The sequence below is a fragment of the Puma concolor genome, chromosome B1, assembly GCF_028749965.1.
Source record: "Puma concolor isolate L17-30 chromosome B1, mPumCon1.1.hap2, whole genome shotgun sequence".
In the NCBI taxonomy this organism is placed as follows: domain Eukaryota; kingdom Metazoa; phylum Chordata; class Mammalia; order Carnivora; family Felidae; genus Puma; species Puma concolor.
Window position 1 is genome coordinate 23,279,953 of NC_141670.1, and position 26,886 is coordinate 23,306,838.

The 26,886-nt window shown below is 38.9% G+C and overlaps 1 protein-coding gene across 8 annotated transcripts in view; it reads right to left on the reverse strand.

Annotated features, from left to right (window-relative positions):
- TUSC3 (tumor suppressor candidate 3) overlaps positions 1–16,153 on the reverse strand; it is a 305,682-nt gene extending 289,529 nt beyond the window's left edge. For 2 of the 8 annotated variants that reach the window (XM_086703299.1, XM_086703301.1), the window contains exon 1: positions 4,161–4,490. In XM_086703299.1, coding sequence (XP_086559425.1) covers positions 4,161–4,298 — 138 coding nt within the window. In that variant the 5' untranslated portion in view covers positions 4,299–4,490. Of the gene's footprint in view, positions 1–4,160; positions 4,492–16,055 lie in introns of those variants that run through there. The other 6 variants (XM_025933019.2, XM_086703300.1, XM_086703303.1 and 3 more) reach the window with 4 other exon arrangements.
- Between the last annotated feature and the right edge of the window lie 10,733 nt (positions 16,154–26,886).

Consider the following 26,886-nt stretch of genomic DNA (forward strand, 5'->3'; position numbering starts at 1 on the left):
TAGCTGAAACTACCTGCAGTGGCAGAATCTGTGTCTACATGTATACGTACCCACGTGTAATTACTAGGCATTTCTTAAAGTTGTGCTCGTATATTTACACACTTTTTTTCCACTTAAGTTCTTTGCTTAAAGGTAAGATCCATTGCTTACTTCCATCCTCTCCCTTTTCTTAACTCGCTAAGATAGTGAAGCATCTACTTCATGGCTCTGCCACTAAAAAACAACTGGATATATACATCTCAGTATAAAATGTGCTTCAAACCATTAACGACACACAGAAGTTACATCAGAGGCAATTGAGATATTTCATTTACATAATCATATTGCTTGGCAAAATTTTTTTTTTTTTTTTAATTTTTTTTTCAACGTTTATTTATTTTTGGGAGAGAGACAGAGCATGAACGGGGGAGGGACAGAGAGAGAGGGAGACACAGAATCGGAAACAGGCTCCAGGCTCTGAGCCATCAGCCCAGAGCCTGACGCGGGGCTCGAACTCCCGGACCGCGAGATCGTGACCTGGCTGAAGTCGGACGCTTAACCGACTGCGCCACCCAGGCGCCCCGCTTGGCAAAAATATTTATGAGCTGTTCAATTTTTCATATTGCATATTTATTGCTACCTACATATCCAAGCCCATTAGCTAACATAAAGGATAAGTTACTATAATAGCCACTTTTGATGATGTCAAAGTCAATAAATCCTTTTAAAATAATTACAGAATTTTAGCTCCTTTTATATTATCAAAACGTGTTATTATAATGTAAAACAATTCTAAATGAAACTGATCAACTAATAAGTGTTAACAATATAAGAAATAGAGAAACGGTCAAAATTTAAAAAAAATACGATGCACTACATAAGCAAATGATCTACTACTAAGAAGGTACAGTCTTCCACAAGTTTCTATCACTTAACAAGAGGATTCAAAAATTAGTTTAATGACTACAGTGAATGTAATTAAGGAAAGTGACTATAAAGTCTCTAATCTTTTTTGCCAATTCACCCAACTATTTCTCTTCACTACAATCTTAGAGAATATAACAAAATTATTTTCTACTGAATTAAATGTCTTCATGAAGAAATATATATAAAAATATATATGTAGACACACATATACACACATCCATGAATACGACCAATTCTTCCATGCTGCAAAATCTCCCATCTGGGAAGTTCTCCAACAAAGTAAGAGTGTGGAATTCTCCATGTGTCATGATAAAATAAAAAACTTATTTCAGTAACTATAAATTTCACAATAATAATGAAATCACTTTATTTAGCAAAAAGAAAATTGAAAAATATTTTATCACATTTTAGGATCTCATCATGTCTAATGCTCTCATTTAAATGAAGAACACATAATAATAGCCACTAGTACTGACCATCTGTTATGCTCTAGGCACTGCACTAAGTAATTTATATACAGTCTTATTTAATCCCATTGACAAACCTGAGATGTAGGTATTCTGTGTTTAAAATTTTTTTATTTGAATGTTTATTTTTGAGAGAGAGAGAGAGACACAGCATGAGCGGGGGAGGGGCAGAGAGAGAGGGAGGCACAGAAGCCAAAGCAGGCCCCAGGCTCCGAGCCCTCAGCACAGAGCCCGACGCGAGGCTCGAACTCCTGGAACCGTGAGATCATGACCTGAGCTGAAGTCAGACGCTCGACCGACTGAGCCACCCAGGCGCCCCTATATATGTGTTTTAAAACAAAGAAATTAAAGTTCAAGGAAGTTAGGTTGTTTGCCTGATGTCATACAATTAGTGACTCAGTTGTAACTGGACCACCTGTCTGACTCAAAAACTTACAGTGATAGCTATTACTGTCATAACTATTACTTCCTAAAAGCAACTAGTGCCCATTCTTGGTTCCAGGTTCAACTTTAGACTTCAACTTAGCCCCTTCCCGCCCCCAGAATAAAGGAATACACTATTAATGTCAAGTGAACTCCTCAAGTATTTATGTCAGTAACATTTTTTGTAGTAAACTAAGTTCCAACTGCTATACTTGCTGGTTCAACGGTGTCAAACGTTATAAGGGCATCAGGCTCTAAACTGAGCAAAGAATGAAGTGACATGTTCAAAACAACCCTGGAACCACGAGAGACCAACCACTTTCCACTATTTCCAGTAAAGTATATTTTTCTTCCAGTATTTAAAGAGATCACAGCCTCCAAGTTATTAAGGACTAAGATTGAATCAGGTGCTCTGAACTTCACAAATTTGTGTAACTTAAATAATGTGAGTGTATTCTCAGAGAACTGAGTACCAGCTACCCAACTAGATTACATTCCAGATATGTATACTCATTGAGCAAAGTATTAAAACTTCAATTATTTGTTATTTCCCTCTTCTTTTCCTTAAATATGTGCATTCTGCAATACCACGATGTAGTAGTATTAGACTCTCCTGTTTAAGAAAAACAAAAGTGGTTTTGGAAGACATCCTTTTCTAATCCTCAACAATTTTCTCCCTAATTTTTCATTTAAAATGTCTTTTATAAAAAATGGTAATGGAACAGATGTTAGTTTATTGTCATTGTACTAAGGTAACCAGTGTTGTCATCTGTTAAAGTTGTCACACAATTGGAAATACTAAGACGCTTTGAAGATGCACACTTTTCAGTCCGTTCAGATTTTTTTTCTTCCAATTGAAAGTTACTGTGGTTGGGGCGCCTGGGTGGCGCAGTCGGTTAAGCGTCCGACTTCAGCCAGGTCACGATCTCGCGGTCCGTGAGTTCGAGCCCCGCGTCAGGCTCTGGGCTGATGGCTCGGAGCCTGGAGCCTGTTTCCGATTCTGTGTCTCCCTCTCTCTCTGCCCCTCCCCCGTTCATGCTCTGTCTCTCTCTATCCCAAAAATAAATGAAAAAACGTTGAAAAAAAAATTAAAAAAAAAAAAAAGAAAGTTACTGTGGTCATCAGAATTTCCATGAAATCCTTCATCATTTTTTACTGCCCTCTGCTGTGATAATCGGCAAAAAAAAAAAAAAAAAAAAAAACCCACCTTTTAATCCCCTCCCTCAAGAAAAACTATGACACCTAAAACTCTTGGAATGTGGTCTATAAATACCAAATGCTAGAAAATGTACCTTTAACTTATACTTGTAAATACAGTTTTAATTTTAACAGTTCTTCTCTAAACCTGTTACCGGAACTCCAACAAGAATCCTGTATGCCATGCTTTCATGCTAAAATTAAAAAGCTAAAGGGAAGAAGTTCATATTGAGTTCAGAGTTGTTTCAGGTAAAGATAAAGAGAATCACAATTATTTTGCGCATGAGGCTGTTTCTCTACTCAGCTATCAAGAAACGTGTGGTAATATTTTAAACCCGAATTAGATTTTGAGGCACGTGTGTGTAATACTTCACCGGTAAAAACTATCTTGAACTACAGCGAATACTCTTACTAAAATAATGTACGAAACACTACTCACATTTCCAAAAGAATTTTTTTTCTGATCCTTCTAGACTGAGTATCTAAGGGAAGGATGGATAACTGAAATTCACCAATAACTCTACTATTTTAAATATAGTGACTTCAACCCTCTCATCGAAGTCATTAGAGGACCAAGGTTTAAATCAGGTGATCTTCACTTCACAAACAAATTTACATAACTTAAAAAATGTGAGTTTATTCTCAAAGGAGTTCAACATAAGTAAGCAAATAAACCTACAGCTTTAAAAATGTGTAATTACGAATACAAACTTAAAACACATTCCCAATACGCTCCGCTTTAATCGAGCATCGAAGGGAGCTGGGTACTGAACCTGAAGGACAAACAAGTCTCACAGGTTTACAAATATTCCTGAAGAGTATTTTCACACCCAACACACCCCCTTTCAGGGACTCAAGGGCCCAAACCTCGGCCTCCGAGGATCAAAAGCGCCGTGAGTCTGAAACAGTTCGGTGCTAAAGCGCAGAGTGGAAGACGATGCTGTACTGTTTTTGAGCAAACACCACGATAACCCTACATCCGTGACTGCGAGGCAAAAAGGACTCGCCCCAAGGCCCCCCAACCGCTCCGCTGGCGCCCCAAGGCCGCTTTCGCCCACGCCAGCGGCCCGGCTGCCTAGCAACGCGGAGAAGCTGCCTGGCAACGCCGCCGCCCGGCCCGCCCCAGCCAGCCTGGGCCCACCCGGAAGGTCAAGGGATTCATTCTACCTCTTTTTTCTTCTGTCCTCCCCCGAGCTGGATGCAGAGCAGCAGCAGGAGGAGGAGAAAGGGAAAGCTCCCGGTGGGCAGGTATCGCAGCCGCCGCCCCGCCAGCCTCCGGCGTGAAGGAGCGCCCCTGGCACCCATCGCCGCAGGGCAGTGTCTCCTCCACGCTCGGTAACCGTGCGCGCCCAGCTCCTCCCGGCGTCCTACTCCTGCCAGGCCAGCCGCCGGGTGCCCCCGGCCTGTGCCCTCGTGGGCGCCTGCGGCTTCGCCAGGGAAGCGGAGGCCGCCGAGGACGCGGAGGAGGAAACTGACAGAGCATCCGGTTCACCGGAGAGGGAACCTGGAAAGGCCCGGGATGGGGCAGGAAGTGGGCGTGGCGAGGGAGCCGGGGCCTCGTGCGCGCCTTGCTGAGCCCTGGGCGCCGGAGCTCTCCTAGAGACCCGCGCCGCGCTGGGGCTCCGTTCTCCAGCCGGGTGACCGAATGCTCTCATGTTACTGAAACCGGTGCGAGTCTCCAGGAATATGCGAGGGCCCGGTTCAGTCCAACGGGACTAAATTCCTGTTTACCTGTAGCCACAGACAGGCCTAATTGCCTTTTGGACGATAGAGGAGCAACTTAAGGAATTAGTACCTGCCTGGCCCCCCTCGCCCATGGGCCATCTCCGTTTCCATGGGACGTTTTTTGAGACAGCTGTGGCTCACATACTGAGCCCTCTCAAGCCTCTAACATAAGCCACGGAATATAATCCCCTGGATGCATAGTGGCCGCCTGCAACTTCACAGCTGTTTCTGCAGCCCCAATTGAGGGGCCCGAGGAGCCCTTCATTCACTTCCTGCTCTCTGAACATTTTAAGAACAAAGCAGCAGGCTGTTTACTGAATATCTGATATGCACCAAATACTGTTCTGGTGTACCTTTTATTCCATGGCAAGGTTTCTTCTCTTGGATCATGAACACCTCTGATAGTCTGATGAAGCCTACTGGGCCCAGTCTTAAAACAGTATTTCTAACTGCATAAATTAAATTCATAGATTACAAAGGAATCAAGTATAGTGAAATACCATTATCCAAATGAAAACAATTCACCTCTTTTGACGCAGTGGTCAACAACATTTGTACTTGGGGAAATACTGGAAAGCAATGGAAGATGTAAGAACCACCGTATAAGCGTTCGGACTTCACAGGGTGATTGTAACTGACCAAGAGACAGAATTGTAGGATCCTTGGCCAGCTAAGTAGCATGAGGGCTGTAAATAAACCCTGCAATAGTATCAAATCTAACTGTATCTAACACCAATTCTAGTAAATATGGTAATACTGAAATAGCGAGGATGATAAACAGTATTTCGAAATATCTGCTACGGGGGCACCTGGCTGACTCAGTTGGTACAGCCTGTGACTCTTGACCTCCAGGTTGTGCGTTCCAGTCCCAGGCTGGGTGTAGAGATTACTTAAAAATAAAATCGACTACCGTACTGTTATCATAGGAAAAGATAGGATTCAGTAGGCAGAGAGGGAAAGGACCTGAGATCCCTGGATGGGGAGAAACTAGTATTTTGGAACAATGCCGGGCGTAGTCTGCAGCAAACCCCCTCAGGCATAAGGTTCCTCTTAAGAAGGTGAAAGACACTACCTACTCCCCCTCAAGTTTTCCTCAGGAATTTGACAAAAGACCTAACTAAAAATAAGTAGACTAGAAAACGTTTGACCCACAAGGAATGATATAGCCATAGACCACCCCTCATACGATGGAATCGAGCCAATCAGGAGTGGACAACCCAGGAACTAGAGGTTTCAAGCCAATAAGGGTAGGCCCTGGGAAGGAACGAGGCAGGAAAGAAGAGAGGGCTGACCAGAATCTTCTAAAAGGACACTGGCCTATTGTAGCGGGCATTTACTGTCAAATGCCCCCTCTCTGTAAAGAGAGCTTTCGTACTACTCTTACTTTCTTACACTCTAATAAACTTTTGCCTGCTGCTCATTTTGTGTCCACGGCTTCATTCTTCCAGGCGGTGAGACAAAGAACCCCGGGGAACCGAGGTAAAAAAAAATCCTGCAACACTGTGATACGAAGTTATTTGTAGTTTGTAATTTCTGCAGGAAACAAAGCCGTACGTACTGTTAATACCACCATGGTTTGCTTTCTGCTTTATAATTGAAGAAAACAAGATTTTTCATGAGAGGTTAGTACCAATAAGGTTAATTTTTTTCCATTTCAAGTTTCCCCAAATTTCATGGACTCCAGATTAAGAACTGCTCCACAACAACCTTATCAGATAAGTCTTATTGTAACAATTTCACATAAAGAAACTAAGACCAGAAGATCCAACTCAAAGTCATACAATTTGAAAAAGGCATACCAGGAATTTGAACTTGGGCAATCAAGCTCGATAGCCATTATTATATACAATTCTATGCTGCCTTTTTTAAAGGTATTTACGAATAAATCTCTCTTCTCTGTCTCCCAGACTTTTGATTTCCCACTATTATGTGAGCATTTTTGCCCATAGTAATTACTCGCAAAAGAATAGTTCCTTGCTTTTTCCTTGAAATGCGTGAAAATGGCCTCCACTTTATCTATTTGGAGACAGGAGTAAATTTATGGTCGATATCAGCTGAACATCTATATCAAGATACACTCAACATAATCAAAATCCACCATCTGCCCTGTTCTCTCCCAAACTCGTCTTAATTTCTATTATTGTAACTAAATGCTACCACCGTAACCAAACCAATGTGAGTTCTCTCCTTGCTGAGTCACAGAGAGAAACTACACGAGGTGAATTGTTGCACAAAGGAAATTTTATTTGCAACAAATAAGGAAATCATAGGAAATAACTAACAAAGCTGCAACTCTGAGCAAGGGTGTATGGGTTCCTTTCAAAAAAAATTTTTTAGTGTTTATTTATTTTTGAGAGCGAGCACGAGCAGGGGAAGGGCAGAAAGAAAGGGGTCACAGAATCTGCAGCAGGCTTCAAGCTGTCAGATGCGAAGCTTGAACCAACAAACCGTGCGTGAGATATGACCTGAGAGGAGGTCTGACACCCGACTGAGCCACCCACTCACCCAAGGGTTAGGGAGAATAGTTTAAAAGGGGATCCTTGTCAGTGCATGTAGAGGTGGGCATGAGGTCGTACATGCACCTTAAGGAAACATGCACTATACGTGCATTGTAAAGTAAATGAGGTTTGTGTTCCTCCTTAGGCAGAGGTTTTAATATTATAATGAGGTAAAGGTAATTATTGGTTATTCTAGAGGTCACTGCACTGCCCACTTGAGCAGGTGAATCAGGGAGTTAAGCTCAAAGCGGTGGGAGTGATCTGGGCTGGCTGGAGGTCCCGTCAGAACTGCTTGAAGGGTGGTTTTGCCTTCCTTTTGCCTGAATTAAGAGATAAAGCAGGAAAAAACACTTAAGGAAAAATGTAGGACAAAGGTCGGTGAGTAGGACAGTAAAGGTCAGGTCTTGGGATCTAGTTGATGATACCACAATCCTCCTAATTACCAATTTTCAGAGCCTCAGGGTGGCCTTCCATTTTCCTCATTCTCTCCAACCATACTGCCATCCATACTTGGTTTCCAAGTTACTCAGCCTCCAAAGTGTCTTAAGAATCTGTTTTCTCCTTTTCATTTTGTAACTCTTGCATTCATTAGAAAGGCATCACGACACCATTATTAGTCCATTCTCCCCTTGTTTATAAATTTACCTTCCTCCTCTACCAACCTAATCCAAAACTTTTTAATCCTGCCTTCCTGCATTCTATTCTTGGTAAATTAGCCAGACTGATCCTTTTTATACAGAAACCAGTGCAAAGTACTTTCTCTGTCTACAGCATAAATAGCAGTCTTTTCCATGCCCTCGGGCCCCTATGTTACTTTCTTCCTGGCTGCCTTTCCAAACTCATTTCTACTTCTGCTTTCTGACTATGCTTCAGCCAGGCTGGTTTTCTTATTTTCCTTAAATATGTCAAGCATACTCTTCCTCTGTCCTTCCCACTGTTGTTCCTTCACCCTTTTCACACAGATAGATGTCCACATGGCAAACTTTATCACTTTATTCAGGTCAAGGCTCAGATCTCCTAAACTATCATCTTGAGATAGGGAAACTAAAGGGACCCCATGAGGGGGGAAAAACTGCTTTTTTAGCTCCTTTACCTATTTCTATTCTTGCTAGGATCTGCACACACACACACACACACACACACACGCACGCACGCACACACACACGCCTTAATATATGTTCTCATAAGGGATAAGGAGTTAATGATTCCTTTGGAGACTTCCAGCCCAATAGATGACATCTCAGGAATGACTGGGTAAGAATGACCCGGCAAGACCATCATGTGTGTATTCTGGACCACTGGCGCTAGACATCTCAATGCCAAAACCCTCTGGCTCCAAGGAATCTGTGACTTATGATGCACACATGGCCCCTGTCCTTGTTCAGACCAGTTCCTGGATGCCAGAGAGAACATGTGCACCAAACCACAATCATCAGTAAAAACCCCAGACCCTAAGCAAAGAAGAGACTCTCTCCTTTGCTTCTGAGTCTCCTGGACACTCTGTCTGTTCCTGCACTCCCTATATATCTCCAATAAACCCTGCTCTCACTTCCTACTGGCTCACATTTGATTTCTATCCTGCTGCACTTAGCCAAGGACCCTCCGGGCTCCTCCTGCAGGACCCAGCCTGCCTGCATCAACCTCATTTCTCAGACAACGCTTTCTAAAAACTAAACTCCTTACTCTTCACACGCATACACCCTTAACTTTTTCATATAGCACTCATCATTACCTGAAATTATGCTATGGATTCATTTATTTCTAGTCTCCCCTATTAGGATGTAAGCTCCATAAGACAGGGCTTTTTATCTGCACTGTCCAGAATAATCCCTGTTTCACATTTTTTATAGTTATCTATCACTAACTGGCATTATGCTTTTATATTCCTTTCCCCACTGTAATGTAAGCTCCAGGAAGGCAGAGACTGTTTTCTTTATGAGTACACACTACACCAAATAGTGCATTTGTTGAATGAATGAATGAATGAATGATTTCAGCCATTCTCTGTTTATTCCCTGAAGTACAACACTAAGCATGTGACTGCCTTTAGTCCACATACTTTCAGTAGCTCATCCCTCGGTTTCAAAGGAGGTCCAAACTCTGGATAATGGCTTAGAGCCAAGTCAAACCCTTTATCCCTGCTTTAATATAGCAGCCTTCAAACTGGAGTTTACACCAAGGACTACATAGACAAATGGTTTTATTAGGAGAATCCATTTCCAAAATCTCAAAAATCCTGTGTTCTTCCCTAAAATTAATGGACTTGGAAAAAATGCTGAAGTGCAGGCTAATTCTTCTTCTTGCCCAGCTTTGTTAGGACAAGGGCCTTCTATCTTAGCTAAAGAGATCTCTCCCTCCCATCCTGACTAGTATGTCTAGGTGGGTTGCCCCCCACAAGGGACTAAAAAGACAAAACAGAACAAAACAGGGTCTCCTGGGTGACTCAGTTGCTTAAGTACCCAACTCTTGATTTCAGCTCAGGTAATTATTTCCCGGTTGGTGAGTTTGAGTCCCGCATTGGGCTCTGCACCGACAGCGCAAAGCCTGCTTGGGATTCTCTCTCTCTGCCCCTCCCCTGCTCGGAGGGAAGCAGGCACTCAAGCGTTTGTGCTCGCCCTCTCTCTCTCAAAACAAGTAAAGAAACATGCAAAAAACAAAAAAACAAAAAGACCTCCAGGGCAGCCAAAGGACCATCCTAAGTATTTGTATACGTGTTGAAAAGTGAGTGATTTTAATGTCTTAGACAAAAATTCTTTTGTTAATCAGAGGTTTCTGGTTTTTTGCTTTCAATAATATTGAAAGAGGGCACCATCCACTTGTCAGGTATAGATCATTTAAAAATTGTTTTGGAATAGAACGCTACATAAGTTTTGGCCCATTACTCAAAAGGAGTTCAAAAATTGAGTGATATTGTGGTAGCACACTCCTATTCTTGTCTCCTCATTGTGATCGTAGTTCTTTAACACCTAATACAAACAAAAATTAAAAGTAAGAGTAAGAGCCCACTGGGTGGATCAGTTGGTTAAGCATCCAACTCTTGATTTTGACTCAGAGCCTGCTTGGAATTCTCTCTTTCCCTCTCTCTCTGCCTCTCCCCTACTTGTGCTCTCTCTCTGTCTCTCAAAATAAACATTCTTTTTTAAAAATAAGAATAAAATAATGCTGAATATTATCTCATTCCAGCAATAATTAATATTCATCCATAGACATGTAAAGTACTTTTTAGAAACCTTAACCATTTCTATAAGTAATTTTTTCCCAGTACACTTTTGCTTTTCATTTTTTCATGTTTACTACTATTTTCTCAACTTCATAACATATGTTGTTACTTTGATCAATTGGGTACAACTCATAACTAATGATAACTCAGTACAAAACATAAATTTTAATACAGCCTTATGGTCAAAAGTGTATTTAAATCAAATTTCAATTCACACAACTCTTTTTTGCAGAGAAGACTTTCAAGCAAAACAAAAATTAGGGTAAAAGTCTATCTGATTACACTGCCAGTGGGAGGGTAAACTGGTTTAACCAGTTTGTAAAAGTGGCAGGGTCTACTAAAGCTAACTGCACCAGCAGTTCCAAATAGACATAAATTCACCATAAGACATGTATAAATTCGTATAGCAGCTTTGTTCATAAAAGCTCAAAGCCGGAAAGAGACCAAACATCTAACAACAGTTAATCAGATATATAACTTGTGATACAGTCGTACTATAGATCAATAAAAATGAACTAATGACATCTCTACATAATGTGAATGAATTTTGCAATCTAAGGATCCAGACACAAAGCTAATGTATTTGGATTTGTGGAGATAGATGACATCAACCAAATGAGAACAGGAAGAGGCTATTTTTTTCCGAACTTGCTATAGCAAGGGAGTAAGCCACCCTCACTTGAGTTTTGACAGACTTAAATACAGGCAGAGGGAGTAGGAAACCTTAATGTAGAAAGGTTTTGCTCATTCTTTAGTGCACAACTTAAATATCATCTCCATTATGATTCCCAACTCCTAGTCAACAGTAATCACTGTTTTCTCTTTGCTTCCATACATTTTGTTCACAAGTTGCTTATTTAAAGTCACACAAGTCATAAGTATCTAAAGACAAAAAATATTTACAGGTAATTGTGTCAAAACACTGCAACAAACAGTAATGATTACTAAGAACTTAACTTTTCTTTCAAATATAAGTAATCTTTTCAAAAATTATTTGAGAGAATATAAAAGCATTTTTTGTGACAAAACTTAAGTGGTAATCTAGGCATTAAATAACATGGTGATTTTATAGATAGAGATTAAAATAATAATTTTAGGCTTTCTGTGCATTATTCTTGAAACAATGTGTAGTAAAGGATTTATTAACACACCTTACTGTTGCAAGATTTTTTACTCAATACCCACGTTCATCGTCTCACCGCTTTGAAGAATGAAGAGGTGGACACAAAATAAAATGGGCAGCAGGCAAAAGTTTATTAGATATAAGATGAGAAAGTGAGAATGGTAGGAAAGCTCTCTTTACAGAGAGGGGGCATTCAAATGTAGATGCCCCCAACTATAGGCAAGGGACTTCGTTTTATAGGTTTTGGGTGGGCCCCTTCCCTTCGCCCTTGTTCCTCCTCAGGTCCTACCCTATTGGCCTGATCACTGTAGCTGCTGGGTTGTCATTCTTGATTGGCTGGAATTCATTGTGGGAGGAGTCAGGCTATGGTCATACTATCCACCATATAACTTATTACTTATTTTACTTATTTTAATTAGGTATTCTGATGGTCAAATTCCTGAGAAGAAGCTGAGGGGGAGTAGATGGGTGTCTGTTACATTCTTAAGAGGACCCATATGCCTGAGGGAGTTTGCGGTGGTAAGAGGCTCCCAGCATTGTTCCAGAATATGTGTTTTTCCCCACTCAGGAACATCAGGTCCAAACCTTTTCCTTTCTGTCTACTGAGTCTTATCTTTTCCTATTATATTACTATATATGTATTTAGGCATTCACAGATTAAAAAATTAATAAATCTGTGAAACTTAAAGCTGTAGCTTTAAAATATTAGTATATTAAATAAAACACTGTATATGTCATAATAAATATACCATATTGATAAACTATAATAACTGTTAATAAGAAGACAATCACATGCATTATTTTGTATGTTTATACATCTTTGTAATTGGAGTGCCTGGAATACTCAAACACTTGTATTAATTACCATATTTAATTAAAGTAACTATGTTTTTCTCCAGACACAAGAGAAAAATAGAAGACAGAAAAGCAAGAACTGTTGAGCTATCTTTATTTCATGAGTGCTAATGTCTTATTTTACATATATTTCCTAAGGTAAATAGTGTATATTTTGCTCATCTATAGCTATTCTCCAAATTTTTAAGTTATGTTTAGCAATTGTGACATTGTGATTTATAATATAAAATGTATATCCGGTCTTCATCCCCATTTCTGGCACAGAGCTCCTTAAAACCCTTGAAATTTCCTAAGTGACAAGGGTGAGAAAGATGTTTTTATTATGTTAATTAGGTGACTTTTGGACTCCACCCAAGGATGGGGCTGGTTGCCAGGGGAACTAACCACATGATTAGAAGGAAGGGAGAGGAGCTAGAGGTTGAATCAATCATGCCTGTGCTATGAAACCTCCATAAAAACCCAAAAGGACTGGGTTCAAAGAGCTCTGGGTTGGTGAACACGTGGAGATTCTAGGGAAATGGTATAGTTTGAAAGGGAATGGAAGTTCCACCCCCCTTCCCTTATACAACACCCTATCCATCTCTTCCATCCAGCTGTTCTTGAGTTATATCCTTTTATAAGAAACTGGTCATCTAGGAAGTAAAATGTCTCTGTGAGTCTTGTGAGTCACTCTAGCAAATCATTCGACCCGAAGGAGGGGGTCCTTGAAACCTCCAACCAGTTGGGCAGAAGCACAGATGTTGTTAACTTGGCCTTGTGACTGGAGTTGGTGGGGTGATAGGGGAAGAGAAGCAGTCTTGTAGGACTGAGCCCTTAACCCATGGGATCTGACACTATTGATGTGGTTTTGGAGTGGTGGTGGGGGTTTGGGGCCCACAGCCAAGAAGGAATTCTTGAGACTTCTTCATGTAAAAAGGTAGTTTTAATAAAGCAAAGGGACAGGACCCATAGGTAGGAAGAGCTGCCCCGGGGGTTGGGAAGAGAGACTATGTACAATGGATTTGGGAGAGGTAAAGGCAAAAGGGAGGTTCCCCAAAGGATTTTCATATGATAAAGAAGACGCAGGATCCCAGAGGCCTAGCTGTTGTCAGGCTAAGGTTGTTTCTCCCTCTAGCAAAACATTAACCTTAAGAGGGTAGGGAGTTCCTGGAGAAATATTATATTCTGCCTGCCTCAAGTATTTGTCATTGATCTGCAGATTATAAGGAAATTTAATTTTATCTGCCATTTCCTTCTGTCTTTGTTTCCCCCATCAACTATCTCCTCATAGAGAATATCCACATAGAGTTAAATTCTAGGACACCCAGCTAGTGTCTGAGAAATATTTGGTGCTGTGGAAAAATCCCTGCCACACTGGAATGTGGTGCAGAATTCTTTCAGTGATCCATGTATTTTCCTGTTACTTACTTCAAAATTATCCAGGCATTTCCTGAGGAAATTCTAACAAACATTTAAAGAAGAGTCAATACCTATTCTTTTGAAGCTGTTCCAAAATATAGAAATGGAAAGAAAACTTCCAGACTCATTCTACGAGGCCAGCATTACCTTGATTCCAAAACTGGACAAAGACCCCGCTAAAAAGGGTTCGTGAGTTCGAGCCCCACATCATGCTCTGCACTGACTGTGTGGAGCCTGCTTGGGGTTCTGTCTCCCTCTCCCTCTGCCCCTCCCCCACTTGCTCATGCACACGCTCTCTCTCTCTGTGTCTCTGTCTCTCTATCAAAATAAATAAAAATAAACTTTAAGAAAGACATCCATTATTATCATTTCATTTATTTAAATATATGTTTTTATATTATTCAATTCTTTAAAAAGTCATGAAAACAGTTATAATTTACTTAACTCATGAAATCAGTTTAGTGAATTTAAACTATGTAACATTTAACTCTGGTCTTGTATAAATCTAAATATTGTGCCAATGTTATTTTTATTGGTAAACTGAATTTTACAGATTCTTTATTTTTTTTAAGTTTATTTATTGATTGAGAGAGAGAGAGAGAGAGAGAGATGGGGTGGGGGAAGGGCAAGAAAGGGAGGGAGAGTGAAACCCTAGCAGGCTCCACACTCAATATGGAGCCCAGTGTGGGACTCCATCCCACGAACCTTGAGATCATGACCTGAGCCAAAATCGAGAACTGGACACTCAACCAACTGAGCCACCCAGGCACCCCTGCAAACGCTTTAAATAATGCCAAAAAGTCTTTTCTCGTATTGCACCTGAGGTCTTTTTTTAAACTTCATAATTATAGTAAGGAAGGCTATTCAGTCAATGCATTTTTCAGCCACCACAATTTTTAGAATAAATGTAACAATAGCGTATTTATTTCTTAAAAAACAAAATGGTACTGTTTCTCTACACTAGATATTCCCGGAGTGTACACATAGTGACAGAATAATTTTTCTAATGTGTTACTCTTAAATTTCCCAGCTGGAGAAAAAGGGACAGAGAGGAACAGAAACAGAAAAATAAGTGCATGGGGTACCTGTGTGGTTCAGTTGGTTAATGACTAACTCTTGATTTCAGCTCAGGTCATGATTTCACGGCTCATGAGGTTGTGCCCGCATAGGGCTCGGAACTGAGCCTGCTTGGAATTCTTTCTCTTTCTCTCTCTCTGCACCTCCCCTACTCACAAGCACATGTGCATGCTCGCTCTCTCTCTGTCTCTCTCTTTCTCTCTCTCAGAAATAAATAAATAAACCAAAAGTGCAAAGAAACCAATTGTGGACAAATATTGAATTGTCACCGTGAAGAGCTAATAGTGTCCTCTCTGCAAGAGAGGAGACAGTTTAGATGCAGGAAAACCCATCTGACATATACACACAGAAAAGAGAAAGGCCGTGGCAATGTTATCAAGCCATAAAATTTAAAATCCAGAGATTGTGGGACCCCGAAGTATAGAAATGAAACATAAAAGGAGTCTTCGACATGAAATAAAATGATCTCACTTTTCTACACAAGACAACCTCCCCATGAGTGTTTGTTCTCCTTTTGTTGGAAAGGAGCTACCAAGTCAACATCTTGCTAAATCAGAAGTTCCCCCCAACAGTCACTGCAGTTCCAATTTACCTCTGCAAAATACTACCAGTCAGAGGATAAGTATACATTTAGAAAACATAAAGGAAACAGGAGTTTGGCCTGAAAGATGTGCAGTTTCGGACTGAGAAGTCCCCGTGAGAACTCTCGCGGTGAGTGGGGTCGGTGCTTGAGGAACTTGACTGATCAGGGGCTGGACAAAACTGACTCTGGGCACATGAAACTAAAGAAATCATTTCTCACAAGCCTGAGGGAGAACCCCTTGCATCTGGAAATGCTGCCCTAAAGCAACTTTTACCCAAAGAATGCCAGGCTGAGGGCAACTTCTGATCTCCCCGTTCCTCCCCACTGGCCCGAGGGTGGACTTACAAACTTATCAGGTCTCTGTCCAGACCCTCCTCAAAGATTGTTCTGGAACAGACTGCATCAGCAGACCATGAAAGTACATGCCACAGGGCAGAAAGACAATTCACCAAGAATACAATATAAACCTGATCATATAACCAAAAAGTCGCAAAAGAACTTATTCCTGAGAAAGGAAAATAAATCTGGTGCAGAAGAATCTCAATGAAATATTAATCAGAACTCAGTACAGAGTAAAACTTACCTCTCATCCGTGGCCGGGGTGACATTTCGAACCCTTTGTTTCTAGGGCCTCCAATGTGTACGTTCTTACTGAGTCTCAAGTCCTGGTCCAAGGGTGAGGGTCTCAGCTCGCCCTTGTGGAATTTCTTTTCTGTTACTGTTCTCCATCTAAACACAATTGAAGCCAAATCGAGTTGGGTTTATTGGCTCATTGCAAACACTCCTTCCTCATTCCATGAGGCATTGTGGGTAATCTAAGTAAGAGAATGTTAGAAGGGGCTTGTTAAAGCATTAACGCTTGTTTTTCATCTTTTAGGGAGAATTCAAGGAAGTATGGTTCTATTCTGGATTCAGGGCTCTCAGAAGCAGGAAAAATTCTGTGGTAAGGAATCTTTATAATTTCTGCCTGGAAGGTGAAAGGAACAAAATAAAACTAAATATAAAATTGATCAAGAAAGGAACAATCACTTCTATCAGTTGAGAGAGGCAGATGTTTGGTCATTGCTGTTTATACAGAGCTCTCGTTTTTGACAAGATTATGCAAGGGACTCGTTTTCATCTTGCTCTGTCACAGTCACAGAGTGGCCTTGTCTGATGTTGGTCTCTGGTGGAATTTTTTATATTCAGCAAAGAAATACCAAGGTCTGTTGGAGTTAGATCAGCTCCAGGCTGACTAGAGTCAGGAGCTGATTTATTCTTTCGCATCTTGGGTAAAAGTATCTTAATTTCCTAATCAAAAAAATCATAGGGGTGCCTGGGTGGCTCAGGCAGTTAAGTGTCCAACTTCAGCTAAGGTCATGATCTCACAGTTCATGGGTTCGAGCCCTGCCTCAGGCTCTGTGCTAACAGCTTGGTCAGAGCCTGAAGCCTGCTTCGAACTCTGTCTCTCCTTCTCTCTCTGCCTCTCCCCTACTCATACTCTGTCTCTTTCTCTCTCTCAAAAATAAATAAATGTTAAAAAAATTTTTTTAAATAAGTTTTATGTAATGAGTGTGTCTCCTAGAAATATTCTAGAACAAAAGTGATTTTGTATATTATGCCAAATTATATTCAATTACTTTTAGGCTATATCTTAACAAATAACTGAAGCCTTGAAGTACTATGTCTGTGTAATCATCAGAAATTAGATTATTTTTGTAAATATTGTTACACTTCAACCTAATGCCACTTCCCATGGCATTAATTAAAACATTTTCTGGGGGCACCTGGGTGGCTCAGTTAAGCGTCTGGTGGTTAAGCATCTGACTTCAGCTCAGGTCATGATCTCTCTGTTTGTGAGTTGGAGCCCCGCGTTGGGCTCTGTGCTGACAGCTCAGAGCCTGGAGCCTGCCTCGGATTGTGTGTCTCCCTCTCTCTCTGTTCCTCCCCTGCTCTCACTCTGTCTCTCTCAAAAATAAATAAAGATAAAAAAAAAAAAACATTTTCTTTTATTCATACAATTTAGTAGTGTTTACAAAAATTCATTGCATATGATTTTTTCATTATTGTTTGACTCCTGTCTTAGAATTTCAAAATCAATATAAATTCATATTTGAAACACGGAATTAAGGAAAAGTCTAGTAAAGATTCGCCAAATCAATTACAGCACTAAGGAGCACGCACCCACACAATTACATTTGGAACCTATGTTTGTGCTTGGGATGTTTTCAGAAACAACCCCCAGCACGTGTTTTCATTATGTTGAACATATGGTTAACTCAGAAGGCCTTGCACTAATTTTTTTAAAACATTTATTTATTTTGAGAGACAGAGAGTGCGAGTGGGTGAGGGACAGAGAGAAAGACACATACAGAATCCGAAGCAGGTTCCAGGCTCTGAACACAGAGCCTGACTCTGGGCTCGAACCCATAAACTGTGAGACCATAACCTGAGCCAAAGTCGGACATTTACCAGACCGAGCCACCCAGGCGCCTCTAGCCTTTCACTTATTTGTTCAGCAGGTTCCCTGTATCTGAAAAGGCCAGTGGAGCATATGTTAGCACCACAAAATACTATTTCAAAGGACTTGTACATAGGTTAGTAAGTGGGGGCTCACAGTGGGGAGCAAGGCAGAAGGCATTATTCTCTTAAATTCTTATATATCAGATGCTCTGAGGTCAAAGTCCAAAGTTTGGCTGCCTTTTGGCAGGATGCTTCCAGAGTTTTCTAGACTCACTAAGAAAATTCAATTTATCTTAATGAAATGATAGAGAAGCAAGGTAGGGAAGTGGACAAATGATTGAAGGTATTTAATTCAAGCAATCTGTAGCAATTTTTTAAAAAAGAAAAGAATCCAAGAGGGTCACAGAAGTGCATAGAGAGTGTCTCTGAGATTCTGAAATAATTGAAGAAGTGTTCTACAGAGCCAGGAAAATATTAGAAAGGAAACTATGAAGCCAGGTGAGCTTAAGAGATAGTTTCACTATCCTTATTAGGCCAAACATTGTTTGAACTTGGACAGATGTGTTTGCTGCAGAATTCTTAACAGTGTCCTTTTATTTGTGGTTCTCCTGGTTTGAAAACGCTGTGATTTGTTAAATACAATGACCAATTTAACTTATGTTTTACTTCCTTTCAATTTTCCATTCTTTTGAATATATAAAAGGTTGAACTGAACTTTTAAAATTAATGAGTAAACTGTGCACTGAATCTCCAAGTGCATCACTTTCTTCCTAATATATTTCCTAAACTCGACAAATAAAGTAACTTATTTGATTGTATGCCTGTGCCAGTAATTGTATTTCACTGAATAAATGTTCATTTTCAACTTTGTCATTTTTAAGGAAAGAAATGATGGCTAGTTTTATTTAAAAAAATCACAAATGCTGAGCTAAGCGTGAATTTTTTTCAGATTAAGTTTTTAACTGGAATTATAATCAGTAATTAAGTTATATTGGTAGAATTATGATAAATTCCATTGGTTTCCTGCAAGAGTTCATCATTTATTCCAGAGGCTAAATTAGATATTAAGAAATATGTCATGGTCCCTGGATGGCTCAGTCGGTGAAGCATCTGACTCTTGATTTCGGCTCAGGTCATGATTTCACAATTGTGAGATCGAGCCCTGCATTGGACTGGACACTGGGTGTGGAGCCTGCTTAAGATTCTCTCTCTCCCTTTCCCCCTGTCCCTCCTTCAGTTGTGCTCTTGCTCTCCCTCTCTCTATCTCTCAAAAAAAAAAAAAAAAAAAAAGAAAAGAAATAAAAAGGAAATATGTCAAGGGATATTTCTCTTGGCTAGGCTAAAACCTGGAAGCTCTAAGTTTAGTACCCCAATTTATTAGTTAATAATGTTTAGTCTAAATTGATTCTATTACTAAAAAATCATCTTTCTCATTAAAATTGTATATCAATGAATACAGGGTACGAAGAAGAGAATGTGTATGGAACATTTAAAGAATGAGAGAAAAAGCATTCCAAATCAGGGACATGTTTTGTCCAATGATATTGTAACTGTTGCTCTCAGGAGCAATGCTTACTAATTGCATATAGGACCTTTCCCACTGAGAATAAAGCAAGCTTCCGGAACATTCACGCTTCATATAGCAAGGGGTTAATAACGTACGAATCAATAATTTTAAATCAACAAGGACTATATTTTCTTTCTCATTAAGTGAAACAGACCAACAGTGTACATCAATGTGCAAATTATAGTAAACTTTTAGTGATCTGGCATGATTGAAAATGGAGAACTTATGGGTCTGGGGATGGATGAAATAGGTGTTGAGTTTAAGGAGTGCACTTGTGATGAGCGCTGGGTCATGTATGGAAGGGTTGAATCACAATACTGCACATCTGAAACTAATATAAAGTTGTACATTAACTACACTGGAATTAAAACTTAAATAAAAAAATAAAATGGGGAATTCATGAGTTACTCAGATTAAGTTCTGAACTTTCATATGTTTTGCTTATGAATTCACACAATTAAAAATTCTAATGTGACAAAAAAGAAATAGTATTTAAATTATACCAAATATCAATTAGTAGTTATGACCCAGAAGCCTCTTCAACATCAAATGGCTACTTATTGTCTTAATCAATATTTTATCTTTCTCCTTCCTACTGAGTGCTCTATTTCCCTTAATGCTACCCCCTTCTCCCCCAGCACTCAGGCTTCAAGCCCTGAAACTCTAGCACTGGTCCTTATCATTCTATACATGGAGTCTTATGATAACATTTCTACTAATTTCCCTCTATATGGAATCTAATCCACTCCCAAGACAAATTTCCCTCAAGCAGAGTTGGATTTATGTCACCCTCCTGCTTAAAAGCCTTCACTGGCTCCCTAAAGCTTAACTCCCTGAATTGAAACTTCCCTAGTGCTGTGTTCCAGCCTTTGTCTTTCTTACCTTTCTTTTCTAAGTACTTTGCCACTACTTGCTTTCTCCTTACAGCCGAACTGATCCAATTTCTGTACCCCCGACCACTCTGATTGGGACCTGCGTCTTTGATCTTTCTGGCTCCCTACTTTTGGCTCCTTTCCGTTCTACAAAGCTCAAATCCTTCTGTATCATTTAAGACTCAGTGCAAGTTTGTGTTTCTCCTAGAAGTCCTCACAGAATCTTCCAGTCCACCACGAACTCTCTGAATTCTTTGCCTAGTTCTGCCATTGGACATTTATCAATATATTGTAGCAATTTTCAAACTTTTTGAACTCGGGACCCTTTTACACTCTTGAAAATTATTGAGGACCTCAAGAGCTTTTGTTTGTGTGGGCTTTATATATCAATATTTGTCATATAACAAATTAAAATTGAGAACAAAAATTTAAATGAGTTATTTAAAAATAATAGTAACTCCAGTGCTTGTTAACATAAATAAAATAACATTGTTATTTTTTAAAGCATTAGTGGAAAGAGTGACATTGTTTTACATTTTTGTCAATCTTCTTAATGTGAGATAGTTGTGTCCTCATACTGTCTCTACATTTAATTTTGTGATATCACATATCATATAAATTCTGGAAAACTCCATCGTACACTCATGAGAGAATAATAGTGAAGAGTTTTACCATAGATTTTTTTTTTTTTTGAAAGAGAGAGCACAACTAGGGGAGGGGCAGAGAGAGAGGGAGAGACAGAATCCCAGGTAGGCTCCATGCTGTCAGCACAGAGCCCCACATGGGGCTCAATCCCACAAATTGTGAGATCATGACCTGAGCCTAAATCAAGAGTCAGATGCTCAACTGACTGAGCCACCCAGGTGCCTCGAGTTTTACCATAGGTTAAACCATAGGTTTGGGTATCTAAAAGTGAGTCCTTCATTAGATCTATCTATATCTCTATCTACTTGAGAAAAATTAAAAGAATCAGGGAAGTCCCATAAGGTCACAATTATTCAAGCACAAATAATCCTCCTTGTGGCTTTAAAGGAAGGAATCAGAGGCTAGATAGGTTGGAACATTAGAACATATTTCTCATATTTCCAGCCCCCATGATGTGGTTTACCTGCAACACCTGCTAGTCACTCAAAAATGCACAACCTGAAAGTGCAAGGGAATTAAAGGCCTGGATTAGCCTTGATCAATGAGGAGGGGACCAGTGAGAAAAAGGAATGAGTGGCCAAGTGGGGACATCAATTCTGAGACTAAGACACATTTCATAAAGTGCCTTGGAAGTTCCAATGGGACCATGTGCCAGCCTCCAACAGTTGGGGCCAACTAGATAACACATCTTTGGGGGCACCTGGGTGGCTCAGTCAGTTGAGTGTCCAACTTTGGCTCAGGTCATGATTTCACACTCGTGAGTTTGAGCCCTGCATTGGGCTCTGTGCTGATAGCTCAGAGGCTGAAGCCTGTTTCAGATTCTGTCTCCCTCTCTCTGCCCCTCCCCTGTTCACTCTCTCTCTCTCTCAAAATAAATATAATTTTAAAAATGTTTTTAGATAACATCTTTGTAAAGACTTTCTTCCCTGTTTTGTTCCCACTGCCTTTTATTCCTCTGTGATCAATTCCTAAATAAACTACACGCACATAGCCCTTGTTTCAGATTCTGCTTTGGCAATCACTTTCATTATGTTATTGTAAACATTGGTTTACTTTTTTTTTTTTTTTTTCTCTCCCAACAAGACTATATGGACAGGAATTTTGACTTACTTATTTCTGCATCTCCTAAGCATAGGAGATGCACACATAGTAAAACCTTAGTGTGTTTTGATGGATAAATGGTAGCATTTGTGACAAATTTTCTATGGGTAGAGTCAATAACAGGTTGCAGGCTGGAACTGGATAGGTAAAGAGAAATATTAATGCATGAGAAAAATTATGGAGGGATAAACCCATGAATCTCCTCTACCATTTGTGTATCTCTATATTTCTAATACATACAAGAAAAACGTTGTTTGCTACCATATAATGCAGAGGTTGGATACAATACAGAGGAGGGGATGTTTCATGACATCCTATTTGGCTCTTTTGCTTTTGTAGAAATGCAGACTGATGTTTAAATAACAACTACCTACAGAATGCCAAAATTTTTTTATAATCATGACAGACAGTGGACCAAGTGGTTTGCATAAATTATCTCCTTTACAAATGAGGAAATTAAGGCTTTCCGAAGTTTAATATCTTACTCAAGGTCATAATGTTGTTAAATGTTACAGCGGGAAGTAAAATCCAACTTAGCATTAATCTCAGTCATCATAAGGGGTAAAGGTATTTAAACATGTCTATCTACTTACAAAATCAAGAATCCTTATTGGCAGGGACCATGCCTTCTCTCTCTCTCTCTCTCTCTCTCTCTCTCTCTCTCTCTCTCTCTCAGTGTTTCCACAGTGCCTTTCAAAAAGGGAGTGTTGGTTAAATATGAATTCATTTCAATGTAATTGTAAAAGATAACTTGCAACTTGCAAAAAATGAGGTGATGGAAGGATAAGTAGGATGAAGAGGTAAATTGGAAGGATACCATTTTGGAATCTGTCTAAATCCAATTAGGCACGCTGTAGGGGAGGAGGCTGCAGGAGCATCATCAGTGATGTGGCAGTTTTGAAGAACCACCAGTGAAGAGTCTCCCAATTTTTCATCCATATGTACCTCCAGTGTCTCCATCTAGATATATTAAAGGTCATAGTGTCTATAACCACAAGCCAAGACTATTGCTTCCTAGTGAATGGACTACTTAGTGAACAAATTAGAGAATTTTCCTGTATAAAACACTTAAAAGTAGAACAAGTATCCCGTTCCCTTTGATGGTAGATACAGAACTTACTACCACTCTACGACCATTGAGTTTACTGTAGCTTCAAGCATCTGTGATTTAGGAGTAGCAAATTAGCTGAAAGGCTACATAGCTATAACACAGAGAAGATCTATGAAAAATGCTGATTATGTAAAATATACTTTGGGGATTATTACCAAAAGATATGAATGTCTTCACAATCTTTAATAAGTTTCAATTAGGATTTAATCTCCAAAAAAGTTTTAAAACTCTCCTAAAATTAGCCGAATAAGAGAATAAAATGCAATAATTATTCTTACAATCATGACTCCTCCATCATGCTTCAACAATTTAATTAAAAGATAGGTGATAAATCTTATGTCAGCAGATGTGTATATGAGAGTGAGCAGGGAGCCAAATCAATGAGCCAAAATACGGAACTGCACAGCACTATGGTAATAATGTTTTTGTTGTATAAGCAAATGCTATTTTGTGACTTATTTGCATACAAAATTTCATTTATTGATTCAATTTTAGGATAGTCTTGTAGTGTCATGGGCATAGTTCAATAAACACTTTCGAATAGAGAGAACAATAAAATTTAGATTGATTCTGTTTTTTTTTAAATGAAATTATTTCTTCATGTTTAGATGCAAATTTGGGCATAAAACTTATGTTTAGTTTTATGAAAAGATGAGGGATTACTAGCATTGAAATACTTACTCATGTCCTTAAAGTATCCCTGAATAAACCTTTTAATGTCATGTGCTGCTTTAACCCTATGTTTTTCTCTCAAAGTTCAGATATACTGCCATGACTAGCTATAAATATATAGCTATAAATATATAGCCTAACTTAGCATTAATATAATGATAGCCTTAATTCAATTAGTTAAAAAGAAAATTCTTCTGTATAATACATATGTACATATATATTCTATACATATTAGATATATATTATAGTTATGTGTTACTATATTCTTTTATACATATTGACATATAATATATATATATATATACATATATATGTATATATATATATATATACACATACATATATCTTCCATTAAAGAAAACAAATAAAGATTTAGAAAGGTCTAATAGCATTTTTTTTTTTTTTTTTTTTTAGAGAGAGACAGAGAGAAAGAGCACATGCATGTGCACAAGCACGGGAGGGTCAAAGGGAGAGGGAGAGAGATTCTTAAGCAGGCTTCATGGCCAGCACAGAGCCCGATGTGGGGCTTCATCTCATGACCATGAGATCATGACCTAAGCCAAAATCAAGAGTCAGACACTTAACCAACTGAGCCTCCCAGGCACCTCTCGATTTACTTCTTTTTTCTTCCGTTTCTTCATTCATAAAAACAGGCTGGATTAAAACAAAGTGTGGCAAATATTTGTGATCTGAAGTGACAACTCTGAACCACTGATAAAAGCTCCCTAGTGTCTTTTGTTCAGAAGGAAGTTCAGGTTCCCAAGAAAAGTACAGGTATTGATTAGTAACTCCAGTCACAAGTATAAGAGAAGAAATTAATCTAGGCTTTGTTACCATGAAGTGAATAACCTTTAAAAACCTTCATATTTCTAAAATTCTATCACATTTTATTGAAATTTTCCCCAGTTAGCATACAATTTCAGCTAATTGTATTAAACAGAGTATAAAATTAGTCAGCTCACTCCTTAAAATTAAACTTAAATAATATGAACATTTTCACATTACGTCCTACCATTAAAACCATAGGATCACTTGGAAATATATTCTTTGTAATGGATAACCCCCATTTTTATATTTTGTCTATTACTCGTAATTTTTATTATTCAACAAACATTGAGGAAATAGTGAATAGCCCATTATATTTCATAGAATTAATTGTCTACATTGCCTGTCTAAATCAGAAGCATTTTTGCCCTCTGGTTAATGGTAGTGTGAATGTGAGGAAAAACACTTCAATTAATGAATGGCAGAACAGAATTTCATGGAGGAGCCAAATGCTTTCAGCTCCAATTTATAAACCTACCCACTTTAATTAAGAAAAGTAATCTTCATGGTAATGGAAATACAAACCATTTTTTGGGGAAAAAAATCACCTGCCATAGTATCAAGAAGCTATGTATCAAGAGACATTCAGTCCAAGTGTGATGTATTGGAAATGACTGATGCCCTCGAGTAATCAAAGTGAAAAGCAGTCTGCAACAAAGGAAGCTAGTAAACAAAATGAAATTGTCAGCAATCAAGGTCAGGTGAGGACATTAGAAACATTTTAATAACTTGCTTTAAAAAGTTGAAATAGATCGTGAATTCTGTATATTGGTTGGCAGTGCATTCCTCTGTAATTGTTTTAATGTCCACTATATGCTAAATATATCAAGGACATAATAATGTAGGAAATACATGTCAATTCTAAGACCAGTGAAGCATTTCTGATATGGTAGATGAGGGTGAGTCAAATTCAGTTAACTCAAGCATGAAAGTCATTAACAATGAGTAACTGTAAAAATCTATACTAGCCTGACTTCTTTATACATTCCTCCAAAGTCCCCTACAACTTTGTGGGATCATTTCAAAAAATATAAAATTATGGGAAAGTACTAAGGATTTGGGAAAATTTTATATAGGAAAGAATAAATTTCTTATACAACTGTACTGTATACATTTTTGTATCTGAAGACAATTAATAAAAACTCCATTGTAGTTTTTTCTAGGTTGATGTTTGGACAGTCTCCAAATTTGATTTCAAAATCTACATCTAATAAAGAACTAAGGAAAATGTAACATTGGCTAGAGTCAGGAAGATGTTGCATGACCTTTCATACTAGAAATGACAGAGTAGAATTTAAGTAAAATACACAACTAGATTATCAGTCAATCTTCGGTGAATTAGTCCGTCATCCCAAGGTCTTATCTTCACCTCAGTGGAGCAAGTTAGAAAGAAATGTATGTTCAACTTTGGCAGTATTTATATCTCACTGAGGATTGGCAGCTGACAGAACTGGATTTTTAAAAAAGTCCTTTAAAAAATATTGAAGTAGAAACTGAAAAACTCATCCTAAAATTCACATAGAAATACAAAGGCCCCTAAATACCTAAAAGAACCTTGAACAAGAACTTTCTGATTCTAAAACTTTCCACAAAGATACAATAATCAAGACAATGTGGTCTTGGCCAGTAGATTAACATATAGATTATCAATGGGAAAAAATTGGATTCCAACATCTGTAGTCCATTGATTTTCCAACCAAAATTAAGTAAAAATATTATCATTCATGGAGTGTCATTTATATGTCAGGCATTGAGCTACAATATTTAGATTATTTTCTTCCTTTCCTAACCCCAGCCATTCAGGGCAGCTTTTAATCTACCCGTAATATAGGTAAGGAATTTGAGTTGGAGAGAGGTTCAGCCAACCCACTAGTAAATGGCTGAGTTATAATTCTGAGTGCAGGTTCCCCTGATCTTGGAGCCTGATTCCAAAGGAATCATGAATACCACCCTGTGTAACTGCTCAGACATACCTTTATAAAATAAATAAGATAAGGTGGATATTGAAGAATGTTATTAACCCCAAATAAACATAATTAAATTTTTAAAATGTTTAATAAATGAATACGGTAGGCAAATACATACCAAAATCAAAATAAAATGCAGTGATTGTGTACCTCGAATGTGCAAGATACATGGAGCTCTGCCTTTGGCGCGATTTTAATGTGAATCTTAACTT